The sequence below is a fragment of the Pocillopora damicornis genome, chromosome 2 (assembly GCF_964200805.1).
Source record: "Pocillopora damicornis chromosome 2, jaPocDami1.2, whole genome shotgun sequence".
Taxonomy (NCBI): Eukaryota; Metazoa; Cnidaria; class Anthozoa; order Scleractinia; family Pocilloporidae; genus Pocillopora; species Pocillopora damicornis.
In genome coordinates this window covers 25,391,040-25,417,821 of record NC_142671.1, presented here as the reverse complement: position 1 = coordinate 25,417,821, position 26,782 = coordinate 25,391,040, and the positions used below count along the sequence as shown (strand labels likewise).

General features: G+C 36.8%; 2 protein-coding genes across 14 annotated transcripts in view; one reads left to right on the top strand and one right to left on the bottom strand.

The window, feature by feature from the left end:
* LOC113673692 (histamine H2 receptor) overlaps nt 1-15,186 on the bottom strand; it is a 27,776-nt gene extending 12,590 nt beyond the window's left edge. Inside the window, exons 1-3 of one of the 8 annotated variants that reach the window (XM_089197552.1) lie at nt 14,046-15,186; nt 10,963-13,515; nt 2,876-3,036 (exon numbers count right to left, since the gene is read on the bottom strand). In XM_089197552.1, coding sequence (XP_089053678.1) covers nt 2,876-2,901 — 26 coding nt within the window. In that variant the 5' untranslated portion in view covers nt 2,902-3,036; nt 10,963-13,515; nt 14,046-15,186. Of the gene's footprint in view, nt 1-7; nt 137-2,875; nt 3,037-5,779; nt 5,803-5,846; nt 6,182-9,482; nt 9,621-10,962; nt 13,516-14,045 lie in introns of those variants that run through there. The other 7 variants (XM_089197553.1, XM_027190107.2, XM_089197554.1 and 4 more) reach the window with 7 other exon arrangements.
* On the top strand, nt 6,395-26,782 carry LOC113673678 (alpha-1A adrenergic receptor). 6 transcript variants are annotated; one of them, XM_089197562.1, is made up of 3 exons: nt 6,395-6,727; nt 12,482-12,545; nt 23,140-26,782. In XM_089197562.1, the coding sequence occupies exon 3, from the start codon at nt 23,154-23,156 to the stop codon at nt 24,240-24,242; it is 1,089 nt and encodes a 362-aa protein (XP_089053688.1). In that variant the 5' UTR covers nt 6,395-6,727; nt 12,482-12,545; nt 23,140-23,153; the 3' UTR covers nt 24,243-26,782. The 6 variants fall into 6 exon arrangements, with proteins under 6 accessions (XP_089053688.1, XP_089053686.1, XP_027045893.2 ...); XM_089197560.1 differs by lacking the exon at nt 6,395-6,727 and adding an exon at nt 9,880-10,009; XM_027190092.2 differs by lacking the exons at nt 6,395-6,727; nt 12,482-12,545 and adding an exon at nt 15,001-15,099.

Sequence of the window (26,782 nt, the reverse complement as noted above, 5' to 3'; positions counted from 1 at the left end):
TTCTTACCTGATAGAAAACCCATTAGATGTCGTTCATGATAACAACGTTTCACGCTTTTAACATTGTAGCGTGAAAGAAACGTTCTCGTGCCCATTCCATTATTCAGAGTAAACAACGAAATTAGTGCTTAGGTGTGCTCTGAAAACAGATCGTAATGAAGATAAATACTCCAAAGAGCGGGGAGCTGCAATCAGGAAGTGACGTATTATTTACATAAACGAGTTACAATTTCATTGGAATGCTTTTCTCTGGTTGAGTAAACAGGTAATCATTATATTCTCAGATGTCTTTCTCCATGTTCTTCAGGTAGGAAGTGTGTAATCTGGCGACTCTTCGGTAAAATGTCTTTGACATTGGAAATGTGTTCCTAGTGAATTGATAACAATCAGTTTCAACTTTCAGTCTCGCATTCAATTGCACAATTATTTTGTTCAGCGCGGACTTTCCCAGACATTAGCACGCGCCAAACTTCAAAAACACAAATGTTGGTTGCAGAGAACCATGGTACAATCGAAGTATTTTGACGAAAAACAAGAACAGCGACGGTGTTGCACGCTCAAAAAGGTCACAGGTATCGACCTACTCATTTTCTATAGATTACTCTCGCAAATGGAATTTTATTACCTTCTTCAAAGTAAATTGTGCTCAATATGCAGATAAAGTAATTGTGCATTGAACTCTAAGGCCAGTTTTGGCAATGGCAGTGCAATCTAACAGCCACTTCTCTACATTGGCAACTCTTCTATTTCCCGGCTGAAAGTTTACACCTTTACTCTTATTTCAACCTCTTTAAATCGCAACCTTCCTCACAATCGCGACCGTACCCTACAAAGCTTTGATCTGTATACGTAAAGCCAGCTGAGACACTTTAACCACCTTGGACTGATATAGTGTTGACTTCCTAAGGCGACATCTAAACAGTAAACACTCTACTATTGTTGACAAAAACCACACCTTATCTTTCTCGAAACTGTATGTAATTTCTCTAAAGTTTATCTTGTGCCACCAGTCTGTATAGGAAATTTAGGCACAGCGATCAATACTTCGTCTACGATCCAAATTACTCTCAATAAGAAAAAGTTGTGTTGATCAGTATTTACATAATCAGAATAAAACCTTATGAATAACCATCAGAAATCTCTAAAATAAGGAAACATCTATCGGCGGTACTTTTTCCTGATGGATCTCCCTCACCAAGGATACCTGACGAAATTCAGCAACCGAAAAGGACGCCCCACAGAATTTAAACTGATTTCACGGTCTATTGTAGGTGAGTCAGAGACTCTTTGCTGCGACTGCCTACAAGAGTCTGGGTTCTAGTTGTTTGAGTATGCTAACGTTTGCAGCAAAAACAATCCGGTCACACTGAGCACGGCCTCAAAAGCCAAGTGAAACGAAGCCCAGTAGAACGGCGCCGTCTTTACGATCCCTTGTCAAAAAGTGGAATTTAAATCGATGGATATAACAATAAATGGATATAGCAATAAATGAGAGAGAGAAAAAACATATAAAAGGCACACATTTACTGCTTTCTAAAACTCACAACGGAGCGTTTTAAGGACGCACCGTTATGAAGGAGGAAACGTTCTTACCATAACCTAAATAGAACAAAGTCGTCTATAAATGGCTTGTAAGAGAAAGTTCATTAGCTGGCCATATATATAATAATGAAACTGCACCGATAATAGCCAAACGACATGCCACGGTATCATTCGATATAATTCGTTGTCGAAGATTCAGACTGGCAATATGATAATCGATCTAGGACGATCTAGAATGAATAGTGACCTTTTATATTGTGAGACAAACGATAATTCGTTCATTTATTTTTAACTACGACCTGAACAACTAACGTTCCTTTTGAAAGTATATCCAAATTAATTACCAGTGCATTGATTCTTAAATCTTCATAGACCTTTCTTCTCAAACATAGTCAACTCCGACATGTTTCACATTTTTACAATCCTGAGGAACCCATCGTTCTGTTCATCTGTGCTTAACATATGCACGGTGAGAGGAATATCAAAACACCTAAATTGGAGTAGCCTCCAGCACCCGGGGATCATTGAGTTTGTTTTCTATTTAAATGCTCAGCCCTGGGATCTAGATCCTTACCCTTTCGACTCATGGGTTCAACGTGCCAATTTTTGAGCAGCTACTTACTATTTTTATATAGACGGCACATTATTTATACTATGCCACGTGTTGCGACATTCAGTGAAGGAAAGACAGCAGAATTGTTTGGTGACAAGCCACGGCGTCTATCGCACTGTCACATCCACCATTAAAATACATTCCCTTTCTATCCGATTTAAAAATAGTTTTAAAAAAATCATAAATTCCCATCACACTTTACTCAAGAAAAAGCCTGATTTGCGTTCATTTTCGACCATTATCATTGTTAACGCGATTTATCAAACTAGTTTGGTATACGACCCCGTCAGTTGATCGCCATACAGTATGGTGATCAACTGACGACGTCGTAGTCGAGACTAGTTTTGTAAGCAGTATTAGGGTCGAAAGTAAACGCAAATCAGGCAGGGTTTTTTCCGATTTAAAATTTACGACAAAAGCGCTTAAGAGCAATTTTTCTGTCATTTGTCATCGAAATATTATAGGAAAAGGGTAGACAAATAGATAAAGTACACACCTTTACACCAGTTTTCGTTCACTGCAAAAATTTAGCCCGAGAAGTAATCGCGTGCGCCAGTTACCTTTTTGAATGCGCGGAGTATAAACAACTATGCTGTTTCGATAGTGGTATGCAGCAAAAATATAATTGGATTGTTCTTGTAAGTTTTGTACTGTTAGTGTTGAAAGTAAACGCCAATTAGGGTTTTTTAGATTTCAAGTTTACGACACGTATTAACCTACCTTGAAATTGGAGGCGAACTTTTCATTGCAAAGCAGATGAAGCTCGTTAGATAAAATCATGAAGCAAAGTGCTTCTTTAGCTTTCTTGGTAACAATTATTTACAGGGGTCATCAGGTTAAGTCACTTAAGTGTTTCAGTTTGTTTATCCAGATGTCCTTACCTACAAAAAAAAAAAGGATTGATTCAGTTTTATCGTGTTCATATCAGCTATTCAAAAGGAAAATTTAGTCTTCCTCTCCAACTTAATACCCAAAAAAAAGTTACAAAGCGATCGAAACAGTATTTTGATCGAAAATATTCGCAGCGTGTCTCCTTCTACAATACTGATTGATGTTTGTAAAAAAAAAAACTGGTCTCACTAACTATGGGCCGCTTGTACTGATGTTGACCTTAAGATATTTATTTTGGTGTATTCACAATATTGAATGTGAAAATGAAAACAGTTGATGACCACCTTTATCCCTCCTATCAGTCGCTGACTGTTAATTAGATATACGTTGAAACATGTCTGGCCACTCAAAAATTATAAACACTTCCAGGGTTCTTTAACCGACCGTCATGAGATGTCTTTAGTTCATAGTAAATCCCATCAAATACTGAATTCAGATTGGCGCTAAAACCATTAAATTCCAATGATGAATTTAGAAACAGATGGAATAAACATAATTAGATACATTATCTACTCAAAACTTCATAACGTTATCATTACTTTAAAGCTCCGGAAATGATCTCGGATCGTAAATGAACCAAATTGCCTATGTTCCTGCTTTTTAATTTTTTTTTCCTTTGGTGTGTTTTTTCCCCGTAGTCTAAGGCTGCATTCTTAAGGGATCCATTCTCTTCTCTCCTAGACTGGAGCTAGACAAAGCAAATTTCCTCCGGCTTCTAATTCCTAGAGACTAGTCTCGGTAACCGTCCCTCGTGAAGATTCAAAACTCAATCAGTTTCGGTTACACGATTTTCTTATTCAAACAAGGTGCAGAGACCTCTTGGTTGAGTTAGTCGTTACCACTGGGATTCTTATGATTTTGCTACTCACTAGAACCCTATGGATGAAATATGAATATTGACTTTCGTAAAAAAGCGCGAATGTAATCAGCCTTTATAGGAACTTTAAATTGACTTTAATTGAAAGATTTAGGTTAGAATTTAAAACAGCCCGTAATTTTTGCCATGATCCTATTGGATTTAACATTCCAACGAAAGGTCCAAAGCTAATTTATCGACAGATAGTAACTAATTAAATCAGATAATCAAGCTGTTTGTGATCTTTGATATCAAGGTGGTTTTTTTATGTTAAAATACACTGACGGTAGAAGGTTGTACCGCACTCGCCGTTTTTCCTTCATGTTAGTTGTATTGTGAATTAAAATATTGCATTTGGTACCAAAAAAACAACAAGTTCAATGATTTGGGCACCATTTCTTAAACTAGAAAACAAAACAAAAAAGTACAAAAGAGTTATTCCACTGACTTGTTTGCCCTCATTTCCCTGACAGCTATCGTCGTTATGTTTAACAGAAAAGAACATGATGGGGAGTTACTCGAAAACTTTCTCAATAAAAATATTGATTTCTCGCGCAGTCTTTACGCCCATTCAAAACACAACGTTAAGGTGATTTACACCCTTTTAAACTTTAATTGTTTATTTTGATTTTCCCATAATTTGGAGCAGTGCGATGAACACCTCCTTGTTCAGTCGCACTCCGTGATAATCGACTCACTTTGGTATAAACTAAGTATAGATGATCGGAAGGCCAGTAAACCCGATGATAGCTCTTAATATTGTCAATAATATTGATAATGATGGTAACGATAATAATACTGCTAATAATTTATTATCATTATTGTTATTATTATGGACGGAAAGGACAGCTATCAATTGTTCCACTTGTCCTCCAACCATCTATACAAAGTTTATTACAAAGAGCGACGACGAGAGAATATACTCTCCTGGCGACGATTATTACTAAGTGCGACAGATCACTTCTTCCCTCGACTCAGGGAATAAGTGCTCTCGCCCCCTTTTCTAACGAGCGCCTCGGGCGCTTTTGTCGAGAACTTATAGGACGGTAAGAAAACGATCAGGGTACTTGTGGAGTTGAAGATTCTACACATGTCACGGATGTTTCAAACTTAGACGCTTACGAAACAACGTCGTTTGACTTTCCCCTACAGCCCTAAGGAGCACAATTGACACCATACCTACAGGTAATGATTTTCACTTCCGCATCTTTGATTGACAGATTTAAAGAAACGAAAAAGTATACATTTTTACATACACACAGTAATGCTTACGCGTAATTTGTTATAGCTTGAAGGGATAATATGTACCCAGTCACCAGACATACTTAATTTTGTAGGATTTCTTAAGGCAATAAATGTGTGATGCTGGTGTTTTTATCACTTGACCACAAATTACAGTAGCTTGCTTGGGAAGAAGTACGTTGCCTTACGGTGTAATATCAATATGTTTCATCGAAGAATTAATTCTGCCTATTTTTTCGCTGAAAGGTGGTCAACCACTAATTAATTTTCGTTTATTTAGGGAAGGTCGTGCCCTTAAATCGCTTGTTTCTTTCGTTGGAGGTGGGAAAGAAGTGAAGCTCGTCGCCGTGATAAACATTATAATTTTTTGTGCCAGAAAGCAACCACAAAGTAGTTCTTAATTAGTCAAGGAGAGAGCACTTGATGAGAAATATATGTTCCAATTCTCTGTGCAGACAAAACGGCGGAAGGATTTACATCTTCACTATACATGGTCGCGCAGACATGTGAGTAATTATGGACGCCAGGTCAAAAAGCGTCGAGCGGACTGGATGGAAATCAGCGCTATGCAAAACAGGATAAGACTCATAATTTCTGAACTAAACCTATGGAATATTAATTAGTGGAAATAATACCTTTAGCATTGAAATTTTCCCACCCCGTTTGAAAATTTTCCTTAAAGCTTTCGTCTTTGCGGAATACCTTTTCTAACATGTTTAGCCGTCTTAGTTTCAAGGCTTGGATTGACTGCATATCTTTGGACGGATTTCAGCTTCGACTAGCACTGTTGACAGCTATCGCTCTGTATTTTCTATTATCCAAAGTAATTGAAGCACCTGAGATCTTGATCCAATTTCTCACAGCAACTTATGTCGATCGCAAACCGCGGCAAAACTAGTCAGGTCCATCTCAGAGACCGAGAAAAAGATTATCTGGAAGCTCCTCTTTTTCATCCACCGAGCACGCCCTTCGTAGAAGATTAAATAACTCAAAATCCTGTTTTTCAGAATTCTGTTATTCGTGTTCTTCGGCAGATGTCTCCCTTTCATCGAAATACGTACGTTTTGTTAAAATATTTGATCAAGTAATAAATATGACTGTTGACACATTTGCATCGTTCTCGACGAGACACAGGTAGAAACTTGACAACCTAAAGTGCGTATTGTTCTAACGTCTTTCTAAGAGCCTGATAAGTCTTTGCTTAAAAGTTCTAGCTTTTCCGATAATTGAAAATAAAACAATGCTATTTTAAGTCAGTGTCAAATATTACGCAAGGTTGTCAACTAAACTAAAGACAAAGCCCTAATCCGGAAAATTAATACAATGTAAAGGCAACACGAATGATTCGGCTGTCAGTGTTTATCCAAGCCCCTGCCCCCCCTCTCTTTAAGAAAAACATATTTGACGCAAATTTCGTATCAGGTTAAAATGGCATGGCGTGGAAAAGTATAACAAGTGACTGTTGTATACGTTTTAACGATGAATTTATGGAATTTCTCTGTTTTTAATTTCCAGTTGAAACCTCTGGGACCAAATGAACGAGTTACCTGTACAACAACTTGTTTAATACGCTGGGGTGAAAGGTTATTAAGGATAGATGATTTGATTAAAATTAGAAATGTTATAATTGATACGCATCGTCAAATTTTTTTTATCAAAGAGCTGGGAAGTGAAGCTTGAAGAGTATTTTCAAGCCACAGTTTTCTTTATTTGTCTAACTACAGTCAAACCTGTATTAAGCGGTCGGCCACATAAAATGGTGACTGCTTAATACTGGTTCCAAAGAATAAGGGTGAAATAAAAAACGGTAAAAAACGCCATTTTATACCATAATTCACCTCTAAATGTACTCGCTCAAAATAACTACGAACATCGATTTCGGCTGAAAAGTATGGATTGAATTCTACTTGAAAGATTATTCTTGGTTTTATTTGAGTAGTTCGGCTTTAAGTGATCGCTAAATACATGTGGAAGACAAAACAAACAGGCCGTTGGGATTCACTCAAAGGTGTCGGCTTAATAGAAGTAAAAATTATAGTGATATGAGGAAACAAATTTGGGATTTGGCGATGGACTGCTTGATACAGGGTGACAGCAGATTCGACGCCGTTTGATACAGGTTCGACTATGTCCCGAGCATTGCCGAACCTACTGAATGCAAACATCACGCCGAATTCACTGAATGGCCCGGCACTGCTGCCGAGTGAATTGCCCAGTGGGCTTTATAATACAGTGTTTCGGTAACGTAATTATATTATGGACTTCAAAAAGTGCATTGGAGTAGCCCTTCTTAATTCCGCTGAAATTACCACCCTGTAGGCTGGGCATCCTGCCCAATTAGCCTTAAGGTTGTTATGAATCCCTAAGAGCATGAAGGTATGTATCGCTGGCAATTAGGTATTCTACTTCGACTACTGTTACTACTACTACTACCACCACTACTACTACTACTTCTTCCTTTAGGAAGTCTGTAGAGACCTCCAAGAAGTAAATTTTCATAAGAAACAACCGTAAGATGAACCACCAAAGGAGTTTTCTAACTTAGCCAAAAGTTAGGAGAGAGGAAGGTGGATATCAAGGGCTGTTTAGCAGTTCCACCAATCGAATAAGTGTTTTGACAACCTGACTTGCTCGAAGGGGCTAAAAATTATGAAAGAAACAAAAGTTGTCCTCCTGGCTGCCCAAGGCTAAGAAAAAAACATCACTAGCTTATGCACACATGCTCGACGAATAAAGGAGATCAACTCCAACTGTTTAATGTTCGGGAAAGCGATACAGTCTTTGAAGCCTTCAGTCCTTACTAAGCTGGGAGATATGCACGAATGGTAAAAATCCAATAGGCGACAAGTTTGGTTATCATTGTTTATTTTTTGTTCAATTTTTTATTGTTGGTATCTCCATTACGTGTATTACCAGGTTGTTATTATATGATAAAAAGAATAAGGTATCAACTATGCGCAATGAGAAGTATATATGTTGGCAAAAGCAAGAATGAAGAAGGACACGGTATAGTTAAAACTAGTTTAGGCCCCTAAACAATGACAATCCTACATGTTTCCTTATTTCCATAAAGGAAAAAGGTAACAATAACAACAACAACGCATTCCACACATGCTCCTGATAAGGTTACGGAGCGAGTGAGGAGGCAAAATTCTGGGCAATTTTACAGTGCGACGACATAGGGCACTCCACACAGAATTAACCCCGCGATCTCATTAGTATTTGTGATCTTTGCTTGCTTCTGAGAAGAATCTCAGGAGACTTAAGTTGTAAGCTTGGACGACAAGAGCAAATAATTATCTGGCGACAGCATGAGATAACCATGAAGAAGATCATGATGATAATAATAATCATTTTGCAATATTAATAATGAAGATGATAATGATAGTAATAATTATCATAATAAAGCGATAGCGAAAATAGTATTTATGATTATAACAATAATAATATTAATAATAATAATGTAATAATGATAATAATGATGATGATGGTGATAATGACAATGATAGAAATCATAGTGGAAATAACCAAAGCTAATGGACTGTTTCTTTATGTGTGATTTCGAAACTCGGTTAGAAAAATACTGGTAGTTGGAAGATCACGGGTTCCTTCTAAGCTCGGGATCACGGTCTTCGGGAATTTTCTGGCAATAACAACAACTTGTTGTTTTATAGAATGTATGGTCTCTTTACGTTTTCAAATTATCAGCGAAAGTCCGCTTTTATATTTCATGAGCAATATACATCATCGTATTATGAAGAAGAAAATTTTGCACTCCTCATATACCGTAATTGTAAACCTCGGAAACAGCGGTGAACACTAGAAACATTATGGAGTCTTTTGTCTTTCGAAGAATAGAGCCAATCAGGATCAGAAAACTAACCGTAAACAGTAACGGTGATTATTTTTCTGATTTTGAGGTTTGCCTGCCTGTCCTGAACTTTATTTTTATCGTCAGTAATCTACTGACGTGCCAAAATCAAATCAAAGTGCTCGAGGCTTTTGAGTATCACCGAAAATTTTCAAATCTGTTGGAACCCATTTTTAAGAATGATTTAATATTTTTTATATTTATGGAAAAATAATCCCGCACTGATGCAAGGCTGTTAATGCCATAACGCATTTTCCTGACACTGTTTAATCGTCGGCATTAAAGAAAACAAAAAAGAGAACGTGTGTCTGTCTTGATTTTTATATCCATTTACTTCCCACTCAATTCGAAGATGAGGAGAACTTCCGAAATTTATTTGTGAGGTACATATCTCTCGGAAGAGGCCCCAACAGAAACCACCAATTTATTTTGAACCAAGCGCAAATTAGCAAAAATAATCAACGTACCGTGCGGTTTTCAAAACATCTCATCTGTGTGACAGCTTTGCAAAGAGGATTGCTTTCCATATTACAAATTAAGTATTCGTGTTTGAAAAATGTAATCGCCATACCAAACAACTATTTTCTTTAACCTGATCCGGGTCGTCTTGTTTATGAGCTCGAGATACAGTTTACAAAAGGAGAAGTACAATATTCGTGTAAGAAAAGGATGAAATTACTTTGTTTGGATAAGACGTGGTTGTACATGATTCCTATAAGTATTGCTAGCAGCTGTATCCGGCGAAGAACGAGGTGTTACAAGGGTTGAAACATAGGGCTCTAATTGTCTCTCTTCTGAAGCATTGTTTTGGTTCGCGAAGATTTCCTAAAAATATCACCGTACAGCAACTCACAATCAATAAGGGCGATATTCAACAAAGACCATAAGAATATTTTTTCGATATGGAAAAGTGGGCAGCTATCAGATGGTTTTTTTTATTTCAAGCTGTAATCCCTGAGAATACGCTCATTCGTTGAAAACCGTGGATGACAAGGTGAGTCGGCAAACTTGTCGCATCTAGACATGATACTTTCAGAAAGTATGAGATTTTAAAACAAGACTTTTACTTGTATAAATCTTTCGCAGATTATAAAAAATCTTCCATTTGCAAATAGTATTTTCGTTCTTGAGGATGCTTGTCAAAAACTTTGGAAATTTCTTGCCTGCTTGCAGCTTTTTTAACGAAAAGTATTGAAAAGATTCTTCTAGGTATTCAAAAATGGCGGTGTTCTCAATGACGCGCTATTCGCACTTAAGGGAGAAACAATCATTGCGACATTTATTCATAATACGGAGCTTTCCTGTCGGCTGTCAGAGCTAATTTGCCGGAAGGATTAAAGTCTTCTTTCAAGTCTGCAAAAGTAAACATTTGTTTCATTCATAGTTCGAGCGCAAGGAAATGATGTCTTAAAAGATATCATCGACGCATCTAGACGTGATACTTCCAGAAAGAATGATGGTTTAAAAAAGGAATCCCTGGTCAAGCACGGGATACGACATTCATACTCTTTTTGTCATTTTTAGCCTGATAATATACAGCTTATCAAGCCAGATCTGATGATACCTTATCGGTATCGAGTCGTTTACTAAGCATATCCTCTATGTTGTGGTTTAATGGCAACTTTTCCTTTTTTGTTCCTGTGTCTGATAATACGAAATGTAATATGAAAATTTCAACAAACTACAAAATTGTTTTCTTTTAAATGAGGGCATAGCATACATAGTATGCCCAGGATGCACTATAAGTTCGTGCGAAAAAACTAAGGAACCTTTGAGCGAGCGAAGATCTGCATATGCAAACGTCTTACCCTTTCCGTTGTATTCATCAGCCTCCGAATATCACTTTCCTTGTTGTGTGATTGTGTGATTCAAGGGAAAATACTGAAATTTAGAATATCTTCAATTTTTAACAAAAGAACATTGTCATGCGGCTTATCAAAGGCTCACCTGAATTCTACGGCATTTTCCGTATGCAATCCGACGGCAACGCGGTTGAAGCGGAAATGAGCGTAAACAATCGCTTGAATATATGATTATTTAAGGACCCAAGAAACGTTGCTACAGCCGAAGGAGAATGATTATGGGAGTTACCTCCCGAATCCGCGCGCATAATCTTCAAGCTCCTTTCCGAAACAAGCACTTTTTGATGAAAAATATACCAATTTTCACGAGTCATACGTCCAATTATAAGATACGATATTACACGCGTGTATTTATCGGATAATAAAACAGCCAAACTGCGCATGTTTCTGATCTTACAGACGACAAATAAAGAATTTTCTCCGCTATTGTTAAGAATAGTGCTGCTGGGTCGTTGAGGTTCTCCGGCAGTTAAGAATCCATAAAGGCTACGTTTGAGCAGAGCTGAATATTTGATGAACTCGATTCACTATTTGAGAAATGAAATTTATAGTTGTAGATGATATGCTAGTGTAAACTGAGTCAGTAAAAATCACCTGAACTGTTCTCCGTAAAGCTCAACCAAGTAACGAATATCTATACCAGAAGTAGAAGCATAAAGAATCAACAACAATTTCAGTCAAGTAAACAACTATGCTGCCTTAAAATATACTGAAAAAAAGATACTCGTGTGCAAAGTTTATCTTTGGAACTGAAGAATCATTTTGGTAGTTTCATTTTACGTTTTGGGCCAGGGCACGAACTAAAAACACCCGTATAACACAATTGTCGGGTTTAAATGATCTTGAAAAAAAAAATCCCCTCTTTTGACTAAAAAAAAATAAAATTCAAATTAAAAAAAAAAAACGTTTCTCTTGGTGCGAGTTACTTAAATGCAATTTCATTTATGCAATATTTCTATGATGTTCCTGACAAGGTTATCCCACGATTTCACAATTATTATCGAGAGAAGTATATTCTATCAGGTCTAGAACAGTTCTCCAAACTAATACATCAGCGATAAGTTCAATGTAACTGACGTGTCCGCACTTATCAGGTTACACTCTTAACAATCAACAGCAGTGGCGAATGAGGTTGCCAACACCATCTGTCATAAACAGCTCTTGGCTATCTTTAAATAATTTGACACAGGTGACACATGGTATGGCAGATACATGTATGACGAACCAGGCTTTGAAAGGTTTTTGTATCACACTCCCCACACAAGGTTGTAATATAAAACATTTTAATAAAAGCCCGAAGGTCTATCAAGACAACTTCTTAACAGGACTTATTACCTCACAATTCTCGATCCTCTTCGTATGCATCCAGCTATGCAACTAATTCAAAATAAAGGCTATCAGTTTTTAATCTGACTCTCGCAGAAATATTCCCATAATTTGAAACAATCCCATAAAAAAAACCTGTTCCGTTCCCACAAAGGAAATGTGGTAATTCTAACTTTGCCTTCCGCGATTCAAACCGCGATAGTTTTGCTCTTGGTGAAAGTGAGCAAAATCTCTTTCTGAAAGGATTATCAAACGTAAAAGCTTTTCTCTTATTTCAGGAGGGCAGAAACCGAATTCTCACTGTTGGATCAAGACGAGACTTTGTGTCAGGAGCCATTTAGGGTGAGTAGCAGTGTTCTATGTGATCTCACAAAAAAAGCGAGAATAAACCTAAACATCGAATTGAATATGTTTAACGACTCGCGTACTTGACTTTTTAAAAGTTCTAGTACACCCACATAGCTTAAGTGCGAGTGTTACGCGTCTCCTTTAAACTGACTCCCTGACGACTGAACAACCATTTCTGTAAAAAACTATAAATAATTAAGGCAATATTTATTTGATGATTGATTAAACGAGCAGCTTGGGTCATAGTGGTTGGAATGGTTTACCGGTAAAATAATGATAACATATAGTGTTACCGCTACATCGCATTAACTACGATTCAATCTGAGACTTTTTGTCTTGGAGTAAGCCTCAATTTTTGATAGTAAATCGATCATTCAACAATAATTTTTCATTTTTGTTTGTGTAAAGGTTCAAAGCCTAACTCAAAGACGTTTCTCATAATGACGTGAGACGAAGTATTTCCAACTAACCAAACTGATTTAAGACTCTTCAGTTGACAATTTACCGTTAAAACTATCAGACGACGTAAAATAAGTCGTCATACAAAGTATTGGATGTTTTGCAAAAATATTTGAAAAAGAAAGGGTTTTTTTTAAAATGACACTCTTATTTGTCTGTCTTTGGTTTCTAATTACTAAATTTTAGTGCCCAGCCTTCTAATTTCTCTCTCGAATCCATCGACAGAGCCACGTTCACAGGTCACAATCAGTTCATCTAGATGCTGCCACCAATTAAATGCGAAAACTGCAGCGAAATACGATTTTGTCCATAGCAATAAGCTTTCTCCCAAAAGGGAACCGGGGCTCGCTCTTGTCTGGTCCTGTCTATCACATTGTTTGCTTTGTCTCCATCGTTAGTGAAAGTTTATTGAAAGGTTTATGCTCGTCACGGATGTGAACTTTCCTGCGTTGCATGACCCATGAGATGGTTTCGGACTCCTTCTTTGATGATCTTTGGTATGTTCCTATAAAGTTATCGTATTGATATATGTGTGATGGACAATGTAAGTAACGCTAATGTACTCCAGAAAACAAATAGACAAACAAACTAAAATATACTATAAGTCTAAATTGACGAGAAGAATAATATACACGAATCATGTTATATAGCAAACACTCCAAACAAGAATCCACTATAAATGAAACGGACATTGATTGTACAATTCTAAATTTTTGGATTTTCTCTTTCATTTTTGTTTTATCATACTACATACTGATTCAACTGTCGCGACAGAAAGAGGGCAGACCACTTAAGTAAAGCAAAAACAAAAAATTGTACTGTAGAAAAAATAAGAGTAAGTGTGAGGAATTTATAGCAATGTAAAAATGATTAACGCTATACTTTGTTTATTGAGAAGGCCAGCACCGCTTGCCACAAGAATACTAACGATATTTTAAAATCCCCCAAATAAGCAAGACTGCATGCACAACGTGAAGTAAAAGAAAAAATTAATGAATAAAAAATATATCCTGTAATTGCCTAAAACAAGCTGACCGTTGGCAATCAGTGAGGACACGTGTCTTCTTCACTTAGTGCCGACTTGAAGGAAGTCTTCCATTGATCCAAAGTCCAATTTCCGAGTTGTTGATCTTCGATGGTGGTGACGGGATTTACATCTGAAATATCAAACTAAATGATTTACATTTCTGATGGAATGGGAAGACGTTTGCGTGGGAAGCTATGACGATGAGATTTTGAAATAGATTGAACGTCCTTGGCTTCTACCTAAATCGGAAATGTTTATCCTTCATTTTTAGGGGGAAAAAGTAGACTCCACAAAGTCGGTAACTTTATTCCTGCTTCTGTATCAATTTTTTTCCAAAATCAGATGTCTGTATAGAAATTCATAAAACCGTAGACTGGTATCTTTAGACAGGAAGAAATGACAACTTTGTAGCCTACAGGGAGTCTGGTTTTGTCGAACAATTTGAATGTTAGGAGGAAAATTAATGAAGTAAAAGCTAACTTATAATTTCCAAATGTGTGATGAATAAGCGAAACATATTAAACAGTAAAGCATATGATAATTTCAAACATGCCCCATGTATTAAGCGGGAGAGCATTCGGATGCGCCCATATCATTGCTCCTGAAGCGTTTTGGCAATTTGGCAATTTGGTCGAAATAACAGCCATCATTCCGCGGATACTGTGAGGAAGCTAAATCGGGCTTTAAGTGAGAAAATTTTGACATAAAACGGAAATTAACCTTGTACAACACATTAACGAAACTTACGGAAAGAGCACCGCATACAAAATGTAGGCAACTGTTTTGGTTGAAAACATATATTGCCTTGACATTTACATATAATTTGCCTTCCGGACCTCTTAACCTACTTTGTATGACAAAACCATTAATGCACTTTATTGATGTTCCGGCCAGTAGGCGACACTTAAAAAATGCTATTTTACTTTATGAGGTAAACAAAGTTTATAATATATACTTGCAACAGTCACTCAGAGTCCAGAGATGTTAAAGGATAATGACAAAAGACTTCAATGAATATAAAAATGCATTCGCTCTTTCCGTTTCGTGAGATCCATCTTTAAGGTAAGGTTCACTGTTTCTCTATTTGCCAAGAAATTAATGGTAAATACTATAACAGTTTTTTAGATATCACCTCGAACTCATACTAATTTGGGCAAGAATTATTATTTGGATTCCAAAAAAGACTTAACAAATCGAGAAAAATCACCATGTTCATCCTGTTCCATGGCGGAGATTTGACGAGTTTGTGTTTGTGTTGCTGTGATACATGATCGCAAAGTATTTCGTTTTGCGATCATGTATCACAGAGCCATATTTCTTTGTTTCAAAGTTTCCGATTGAGGGCAAAAACTCGAATATAACTGAAACTGTCGAAAATTTGCCAAACAGCAATTGATTAGTACTTGACAGACTGAACTAAATAATTAATCAGAAGACCACAGCACAACCAAATTATAAAATAATTTCGGGTTATTGAAATAAAATTTCTTTGTGAGCCATCGTTTTGTTTTATTTATCCCAACAAACTTTGCCAGTGAAAGGTAACGTCATACACGCTTTCTCAGCTGCAATAGCACTAGCTTTTGTACGAATTAGGACGCAGTATGAGAATGGATCATACGATCTTTTAGAGTAGTCATGCGTGTTTAAATGTTTGTGGCAAACATTCAGAAGTAAGTTGCTTTAGAACAGAAAAACGACAGGCGAAAGACGCACAACAGATCTTTTTTTAAGTGATACTCCCTCCGACACTTTTGAGGCAGGGAGACATAAAAAACCTATTTACTTACGAGAATGATAATGAATCACTTATGCAATAAAAGTTCCGAATCTGAACAGCAAGACTTTTGCTTGTGAGCAAGAAAGAAATGTGTTAAATACCAAAATCAGATGATAAAACGACGTTCATTTTATTATATAAGTATCCACAGTCTCCATCTCTTTTTGTCTGTGCATAACTAAGTCATAGAGTTGACCAAAAACACCCTCATCATTTACTATCTGCATTGCAATGATTATTTAATGTCGGTTATATCCAACTGCGCATCATATTTTCTGACCACAAATTTTGTCTTAAAGTCTAAATCTCTGATCAAATTTAATTTCAATTGCTAATGGAGCAATTAAAATCTCTTGTTACGTAGTACAAGATAACTTACGAATTTCATAAAAATATTTTGAAGGAGTGAAGGAGTTAAAATTTTCCCTCCAAAACTAAACATTAACGTACCATGCAATACATGTAAATGACATCGTAGGCACTTTTATCAATACGTTGCAACTTAACTGCAAGATTGACATTATTTCACACTGTTTTTATTCTTCCCCTTGATAATTGCATTTCAAATTTGTTTTGACTTGTCTCTCAATTCGCAATGGCAAATCTCTCTGGAGATTTTTTGTTCACCACGCTTTAGCATAAGAATCTCATTGATTTTCTACAGCGTAGTGATATGTTAGTATGCTGTTGATATGCAAGTATTGGCAACAGTAAAAACAGATTGGAAGTTTTATTTAATAGGGCAACCTGCTCCGCCAAAGTAAATGTAATAACCATCCCCTACAATTTCCAAAATTGGAACGTCATTTTCCAGTTCGTGATTATATTAAAATTTAAACTTACGGTGATAATAAAGGAAATTCCAGTGTTATTCACGCTGGTAACTCTTTATATGTCCTTCGATTTAGAAAAGATGTAACGTCGAGTATGTTCAAAGATTAATTTCACTTGTTTACAGTCGTTGCTAATGGCAATTTTAACTTGATGATAATAAAAAGCAATGTAATTCTATCTTGTTTAGATATACGTATGTCAAATACAGTTGCATTCTCCTTTGTCGTGTGCGCTTGAAGCAAGAGGCTACAAACAGTGCGAAAATTCATGTCTGCAAAAAATTAAGAAAGTGCTTCCCTTGAAGCTTCCATATGCCAGGTTAGATTTCCCTTTTTGTTGCATTTTTCTCATACCCATATGCGTGCTATTAACTCCGAGTATCGAGCTGTATAATTGACATATATCAAACATGATTACCAACTACTGTTATTCGAATTTTTTGGTCGACCGTTAGTTGGAGAGTGCTGTTGTTGGTGGTTCGATGAATACCTTCGGATTTTTAAACCAAATGGTTTTCACAAAGGCTTTGTGACTGAGCTTTACAAACATCACATACGTACGGTGGCCGGTAAAAACAAAACAGTCACAAAACCCACAACACAAACACAAACTCAAAACAGAATCACAAAATCCGCAACACTGACACAAAACCTACGTTTGTGTTTGTGTTGTAGAGTTTTGTGGTAGTGTTGCGGATTTTGTGATTCTGTTTTCAGTTTGTGTTTGTGTTGTAGAGTTTTGCGTTAGTGCTGCGCATTTTGCGATTCTGTTTTAAGTTTGTGTTTGTGTTGTAGAGTTTTGTGTTTTGTTCTTACCGGCCACCGTACATACGATTTAGGATCCAAAAATTGCTGTCACAAGGCTGTACTATGATGTAGACAGCTAGAGAAAACGTAATGAAAAAAGTCGCCAGTTTCAAACAAAGGTTCCTAGCGGTTGTGTTGCTTTGTCGCAGTATTTTATTATAGGCGGATCGATTTCTTCTCTTTGAAGTAGTAGCTCCCCAGAGATGTGAAGTGGGTCATGAGATTTGAGGTAATTGTTGAACCCAAAGCCCCATCAGGTTGATTGTCTCAAAGAGTTCCCCTTTTCCCGTTTCCATTTATGAAAAGAGTTTGTGCAGTAAAAGGTGCTTCTAATTATCCATTTTTTCAGGACAAGCGTATTGAGGTGGAGCTAATCTGTCCTTTATGACTCATATCACACTTCACGCCCGGCAACTTAATCCTCTCAGAAGTATGCCTAATTCTGTCAAAAAGTGTGCGTCATAACTCTCTGAAACAGATAATTTCTCGTCTTAAAGAAAAATACTTGGCGGAAATTACATGGGAAAGATAAGTGTAAAAATGACCAGTCGAAAAATTAATTTAACAACCGATATATGTCTTCAGCAGAAATCTTAATCTCTCTTATGTTTTGTACGATTCATCGAATAAGTTTACTTTAGAAGTATGACACACAGAAAGCCGGGTGGAAATCTAATTGAAGCCAAACCCGTCAACCAGATGACTTTCCTCTCCTCCTCCCATGGTGCAGGCTTAGGCTGTGTTCACAAAGTATCCCATATGTGCAACGAGTAACAAACGATGTTTATAATTCTCGAATGGGTATTAAAGCCACCATTAGCATAGAATAAGCAGGATCTAAAACTGCCCCTTTTCTTTTAAAAATCATTTGTACTTCTGTACTGAGTACACATTAATTGGCGAACTATTATTAATACGAGCAAACGTTGATATTGGAGCGAGAAAAATTTAAAGGTTAGGACGCCACTGGACGAAAAAAATCATCGGCTATTTGAGACCTGCAAGAATTCCCTGTGCAGCATTTTCTGCACGAAACAAGATATTTCTCCCAAATCTCTACGTGTTCTGAAATAGTAACGCCACTATAAACAGTAGCATAAAAACAGCTAAAGGGATAGTAATGATCTTATTAACATTCAATCCATACTAACCATCCAATAACCAGTCCCTCTATTTAGCTGCTTGGCACGTTAAAGGATATATCAATTTTTCATGAAAACGAGAAGAGAAGCCTGAGGTAACTTTGACCTTAAATTATAGGCGAGGCGGATGAAAGATGTACATGTATGTATGTCAATTATTCTCCTGCTTGACTCACTCTCCATCTGATGGAGTCACTATTTAGTTTATTTCATGATGGTGACTCCTGATAAAGATTTTCCTATGATCCCAAACACACCTACTTTTACTTGAACTTCAACCAGAGTTAAAAAGAAATCTTCTTTCTTATAAATGGAGTTTTCACAAAAAAACACAACCACATAAGATAATACATGGACGTGAAATGGAATTGAAAATGCGTCAAATTTTGCACCCCACCGGGAATTTCCCTCGGCTGATGAATTTCTGTTCTTGATGATTCTACATTTATTTGATTATCAAAATCAGTAATACCCTTTTACCTACACACACTTAAGATTGTCTATTAAATATTGAAGCAACCCCGGTGCGTTCTGTGAAAAACTCCAGTTGCCTGGAGAATCTATGAGAATAACATGAATACTAATTCCAGTCTACAATTAACGACAGAATGAGATTTAGGTGTTAAATTCGGCTCAAACAACAACATAGATTAACAACTTACTGCTGCTTTGTTTTACTTTTACATTTGATTTTACTATCACCATTGATTTGCGTGTTTCTATGATTAAAAACCTGTTCCAAAGAGGCGAATTCTATTTCTCCATCATTTCGCCGCAGGGAAGGATTGGACTATCGCAGCATGTCGGAATAGTGTGACCACGTATTCGAATTTTCATTCAAAATAAATAGAAAGCCTATTCAAAAGCTTATACTGTTAACTTTAAAAACAATCTTTATTGTGTGGAAACATTTTTTATTGTTTTTTAACACCATCTCTTGAGGATGAAATTTCATGGAACTCTATAACATTTTCATTGAAATTGAATTGGGTTAATTGAAAAACAGCGGGGATTCGTATGTTTTTCACGGCACAGCTTGATAAAAATATATGGAAAGTCAAATTGCTTTGTTAATCGACACAGAATTATTTTGAAATCAGGAGTTTATTTGTAATACGTTCTCAATCTCAAGAAGGAGGTTATATTCCACAAAAATTGCAAATTCATTCAGAGTAAGATTACAGTCCTTTTTAATCAAAACCAGAACTGTGTTCTATCAACAAGAATTACCGACTACACATTCTCAGTGTAGCATAACCTGAGAAATACGTATAAGCGTGGAAGAACAAAAAAATAGCAGTATCCTATGCTCCTATAGACAGGCCACAAATAGGTGAGTGGAGATATGCTGATACACAAATATCCCCTGAATGTAATCAGAGTCAGGGTCTTTTGTGGTCAGGGTCACCTTAAAACTATTCAACCACTGACTAAAAAGGCTATTTTCTTGATCATCATTCCAATTTACTTACTGCAGATGCAATGGCTATTAAAATGCGTGCGCTTTTCAAAACTTGAAAATATTTGCTGTAACATACATTCCCTGGGCGAATAAGCAATACACGGAGTGAAGATCGTCTAGAGAGCGATGAAAGAAACTGTCCTCTGAAGAAGTCATGAACAAGTCTAAAAAAATTAAGATTTTGAAACTCCCTGAAATTATTGACACTTAATTGTTTTATCTTTTTTGCACAATAATATGAAATCTGCAGTTGTCGCCAACGTTTCTCAATGTGTATTATAAATTTGCATGGGAACAAACATGTTCCACTCCAAAGCATTTTGTTTCGATTTTCCTAGAACAATTTGATCTTTGACGGTTTTTACTTATTTTCGTTTCTAATTCCTTGAATGGTTTCCATAAGTTTGAAGTGACTACAATGTTGCAGAGATAGCCAGTACAATAAGAAAATCGTTATAAATGAAAGGCACGCTGCACCTGACCCCGCTGCATGACAGCCGAAATAAGATTGGTGTGGTTGATTCGTTGAGGCACAGAAACATCTAAATCCAGGGGCCTGGTTCAGCCAGCATTGGATTCCTTTAGGCTCTCACTCTCTTGTGTCAGCATTCATGCAATGTGACTCAATATGTTGGCTGATTCTCAGTCCTCACCCTAGGTTTGAATTTTTTTTTTTATCATCACGCTGCGTCTCGTTGCTTGTTAGATGAAGTGGAATGTTTTTGGTGGTTATTCCTTTTTCCGAAAAAAACTGAAAAGTTTCTGCGATTTCTTGTCTTGCCAGTACATGAACTTCTTGTTGCTGCCAATTTGCCGTCTCTCCTCTGACAGAAGCATTTAATTAACCCTTGTAATACAAATACATTCCGAAATCACGAAATAGACATAAAATAACAAATGTACTTGATTTGTTGGTAATCTTAAATTGACTGATCAATGTTCGACATATTAGTTAGCTTTGCCTCTTGCTTGCATTTCAAATCATGCTGAGAATTTAGTCTCCTGATTTCTGGTCAGCCTTGAGAGATCTTGCCACATTCCATTGTAAATGACAGCGCTCGCCCACGTTCCTGTTTTTCTATGGACACATCACGCGTCTACTTTGATCAAGCGTAAATTTCGTTTAATTTGCTTTCAGACCAGGAAAGTTCGTGCTAGTACAAACTAAAGTAGGTAAGCCCTTTTTGTTGCCCACAATCTTTTGTAATCTTCTTAAGCACCTAATGTTCTGATATACGTATTGCTGCTTTGTAACATTTATACAGTGTACATCATGTTAACAGCTTTCTTTAATACAAAGACGGTTTGTTTTTGAGATCATGTCAGTCTCCATCCATTTAAATTTGTAATGCTTTTGAACCTGACATTTTGTATCGCCCCTACCGAAATCATCTTACTCTTAAGGCAAACAGACCAGACGAGTCTGAGTGATTCTGTTTCTTTCATGGAAGTTAGTGTGCATCGTTTTGTATGCTCTATAACGATACTTTATGAAAAAAAAAAACCAACAAGCAAACACTCAAGCAGTGCGAGCTAGGATCGTCATGGTAATCACTTATCTATCATTCTCATTCAAATAAAGATCCCACGCATAGTTTCAATACGATCAGTGCTCCAGGAGTTTTACATTAACAAGACTCAACATGAGTGGCGAATTTCGATCACGAATTATCAGGAATGGTAGGTTTTGTCTGTTTACCTTCGAATTTCAAAGCGAATTGATTTCACCGGAGAACATAATACTTGCGTTCTAAGAGTGTGATGTCTTTCAACCAGAAAGCAGTTGTAGTGATGTAGTAAGCCTGCTGCAAACTACAGATTGACAAATAAAGCGCTCATTGTTGTTTAGATGAAGAGAAGTACTGCGCCGCTTTATAATCGCAACGTTAAAGCTGCAATCAACCTATATCCTCGTAAGTGAGCAGCTCTGTCAAAATATTACAGGCGAACTAAAACAGTCAACTGAAACAGTCAGATATGCACCATACCAACAAGATCTACTTATCACCTAAAGAAAAATGCCACAAACAACCATTATATTTTTTTTAGAACTATTTAGTCCCTTTTTATTTTGACCTTGAATAGAATTTTATACTTTTAAGCTGAAATAATTTGTTTCTATTTATTTCACGCTCTGTGCTTCGCTTATTAGCTTGTCGAAATTTTAGTTTCACACTTGTTATCATCTTTGATATTTCATCACTAGGTCAACCAAAGAAAAGGCTTATCAATGTATTCCACAGATGTTGAAAACCCTTATTCTTAGCAAGTCTTTTCTTACAAATTAGACAGACAAAATAGAAGAGTTTCTGCAGGGTTCGCCATCCAAATGTTATTTGCTTACTTTCTTTCTTATGTGATTGATTCAGTTGCTTTAGATAGTAGCAACCTCTAATAATTTTTGCAGTTGGGCTGTTCTTGGGTTAAAAATGTTCCCTATAAAATAATGAAGTACGTCTCTAAATATTTTGATTCATTCTTAAGAACAAGAGGGGCCTTCTTATGAACCTGATAATAGCTTTTAATAACATTGTCGTTATCATCATTTATCATCATCTGTAATTATTAATTGATATAGAGGGGTAGGTAGGTAGATGGAAATATAGATAGATAGATACAGTCGAACCTGTATGACGCGGTACCGTATTGAGCGGTCACCCTGTATTTAACAATCAGTTGTCAAAGTCCCGATATTCTTTACCTTCAAACATTGCAATTTCCACCTGTTTGTACTGTCTTCTAACTGTATTTAACGGAATCAGTAGGACCACTCAAAGAAGAAACTCCCAGGTATATTTAATTCATGTTTATCTCCCGAAATCAATGCTAGTAGGTTTTGTACAGTAAGTGGTCAATTATTGTATAAAATGGCGTTTTTTTACCGTTTTTTTGCAAAACCCCTATTCCGTGGAACCTGTATTAAGTGGTCAACCTGTATTTAGGGGTCACCCCGCCATTCCCCGTGAGTGACCGCTTAATACAGGTTCGACTGTAGATAGAGAGATGGATACATGGATGGATAGACGGATAGAGAGAAATACTTCCACTAAAGTTGATTTCTGCTTTTTCTTTCCTTAGGTTAAACATTAGATATGAATATTTCAAATGACAGTGCCACGACAACTCCCGTGCTATTTGTCACAGATCCTGTCAATATCACTAGCGCAGTTGCTGTGGGTCTCGTGATAGTACTTACTATATTTGGAAATGCAATCGTATGTGCAAGCTTCTACACATTCCGAGACCTTCGAACAATATGTAACTATTTTATCATAAGTCTCGCAATATCCGATATACTAGTGGCAATTTTAGGGATGCCATTTTGGTTAGTATTGCAGCTTACCGATTTATCAAACAAGAACGTCATTCAGGGAGATCTTTATCTCTTTTGGCAATGCATGGATATTTTCTTTGGCACAGCATCCATAATGAACTTGGCAGCGGTTAGTGCTGATAGACACGTGGCAATCACTGCCCCATATTCATATCCTCATGTAATGACATCACGAAGAGCTTTGCTTATTTTGTGTTTTGCATGGATTTATGCCGTCGTAGTGTCCAGTCTGCGACTCCTGGATAAAAACTGGATACGAACCGGTGGATATCAATATATGGTGTTCATAGCGAGCTTTGCACTTCCGCTGTTATTTATGATCGCGATGTACGCCAGAATTTATGTTGTAGCTAGACGCCAGGCTCGTCGAATCGGTCGTAACAGGAACTACACTACAGACGTGAAAGCCGCGAAAACAATAGCGGTGGTGATTGGTGCGTTCGTTTTCTGTTGGGCGCCTTTCTTTGTGTCAGTCATTGGCTACATCAACAACAAGAACTTTTATCCTTTGGATGTTCACAAGTGCGCCAAATGGTTGGAATATGTAAATAGTTGTTTAAATCCAATTTTGTACACTTGCTTAAATAAAACCTATCGTAGGGCCTTCAAGAGACTTTTTACTCGATGGCGTGGACGGCTAGAAAGAACTCGAGAAGAGTCACTCACTACGATAGGAACATTATCTAGAAGGCTTACCTTACCTGGAGGATCCATTTTTGCCACTCATGGAGACACGTTTTCTAGCTCGTCCTCAAAAGAGCTTAGTAATGGTGAATTAAGAAGGAAGCTTAGTAGAAAAAGCAGCGTTAAAAGAAAAACAGAAGACCCTCCTGTTACATTTATATGACACCTCTCTTCTTCCAGGGATAGCGGGAAATGGAGCGGAGAATTAATTTCTTCATTAGAATTATAAACCTTTGGATTAAAAGGTTGGAGGAGAGGCGAACATGCTTACCATTGAAAAAACTCAATAAAGAGTAAGAGAAAGAGCAAAGCGAGTAAGTACAAAAATCTGTCGGTATTCGTTCGCCACGGAGCACCAATATAAAGTTATAGTTAACTGTCAGTGAATCTCGTTAAACTTATTTTAATTAATCGCCAATTTATTTTCGGAAAAGCTCCTTTACGACTTTAAGTTTAGGGAGAGGAATCGTACTGAAATGTTGAAAAGTGCACATTCAAACACAATAAATTGAGGCGCAAGTTAAGCGCCTTCTGTAAAAAAACTAATTTTCTGATAAAAATCAAGGCCGAAATCTTGCGGTATAAGGAAGGGAATGCTTTACGATGGAGTCTACGGATTGGTCCCAACAGACGTTTCCGTAATGTAAATTCCCATAGTTTTAGCTGTCAAGTTATCTTTCATAGTTGTAAGCCAACAAATGCTATGCTACTTTTTTCCTATTCAGCCTAGGGTAACCAGCAAGTAGCAGAGCTAACGACATTAAAGAGCCAGTGAGATTATCTTTAGAGTCATTGTAGTTCCAATTTTCTCAGATGTTGTTAAAAATGATATCTCTGGCGTCAAAAAAAAACTCTTGTCAAACCTTAAGGTTGGTTTCCTTCAGGGAACAGATTTACGCCCCGGCTAAACAATCAAAATTATCGTTCATCGCTGTATTTGTCGCACACGAAATAGGGTGGCTAAACGAGCAAATAATCAGTATTTTATCAAACATGGAACGCAGATGAGCTCGCAAGACCCTTCCTGCGTTAAATTACTCATGTTTGGTTTCTAGTTGCTTGTTTTTCCCCGGTTTGGTTTGCTTCGTTTCTAGAGGTCGCTAAATGATCAAACACCATTATGCTTTTGAAGCAATTTGTAAGATGAAAAAGTTTGATTTAGATCAAACACGTGAGGCCATTTCAGTGCAGTTTCGAGAGAGGTGGCTGATCAGCCGCAAGTTCCAAAATGATTTTGGATGGTAACGTAAGATCGTTTAGCCAAGGCTTTCACTTTTGCTAAGATTTTTATGACTGTTTGGTCTATCCCAAGAAAGGCTTTTAAACGATTCTCCAGCCAAAGCGTACACTTAATAAATTTGCACGAACCATGATTATTAGATTATCATGTTTCCATGAGATGAATGCTCTAGAAACCAAGTAACTTTTTTTCTCCACAACCGAGAAAACCGCTTCACATACAGCTACTGCTCTTGTTATCGTAAAAATGATCATCATTTAAATCCCAAATTTTCCTTTTTGTGTGGCCCTTAATGGTTAAAACAGATTATCAAGGGTTGAAAAGAGGATCGAGATTTGGTAATGTCACAAGCGCGCAGCCAGGCTGCCTAGCACAATATAGACAATTTTGAAACGGTTAAGCTTATCTTTAAAATCTCAAAACTTAATAGCTGTTATTGCTTTCAATATACGCTTGTAACAAGGGAAAAAAATTATATGGCTTGTGAAGCCTGCTGCGGCGTTAGGGCATTCTTCTGGGATCTTAGGACTGAAAAAGAGAGAGGATTCGCGCCCTGGATTTTTCGTTCTGAAGGATAGTATAATCTTGGGCAAAGTTTGGCCTAACACAGTGAAATGTCATTGAATCTCCTTGGGCGACTACTGTTACGAAGTTTGACCCAATACAGAAGAATGTCCTTAGATTACCTACATTACTACGATCAAAATGGAATAAATATATAATTTGACTCGTAACAGTAACTCCGATGTTTCAAATTCATTATTATAATTACTAGAAAGCAGTTTAAAATTGTATGAATCAGGAGGCGAAGAAGGCCATAACCTATAATTGTTCCCCCTTGTCAGTATTTATAATGACTATACACTGGAGGATTTCATAAAAAAAATCTTATTGGCTCATTCAGGCAGGATGTTTGATAACTATACCGTTCACAAAAACTTTTGTAGAAAGGTATAGGAAAATATTTGTCATGATCCCGTTTGGTTATATATTTACTGGTAACTGATGTTTAATTGGTGAAATATCCAGATATGATCCCTAAAAGTTGCCCAATGCTTTGAACTACATCTAAGTCATATTTTATCAGGTATTTGTATCCAACTTGGAGTTTTAGTGACCTGTTTTAATTAGTCAGTTAACGGAGACACTGCACCTGTCGCGTGAGAGGTCATTCGCTTGCAGAGCGATTATTTTTGTTTAGAGCATCGAGTAATTACACTATTGTTAAAATTTTAACAGGAATTTAGAGTTCTGAAAACAAATCTTATACTTTTATCCTGACATATTTCTTGTAATCAAACAGGATATCATTCCTAGCTCAAGGTGATAAATGATGAGTTATTAGGTGTGAAAAGTTAGACAAAGTTATAGTAAGTGAAGTATTCTGTTCAATCTCTTACCTTTAAGTTGTCAAACTACAAAATGATCTGAACCCAGCGTTAATAAACAAGTCTTTTTCCTTA

Excerpts from the sequence above, each read along its gene's own strand:
- LOC113673678 (XM_089197562.1), top strand. The coding sequence starts at position 23,154 with ATGAATATTTCAAATGACAGTGCCACGACAACTCCCGTGCTATTTGTC.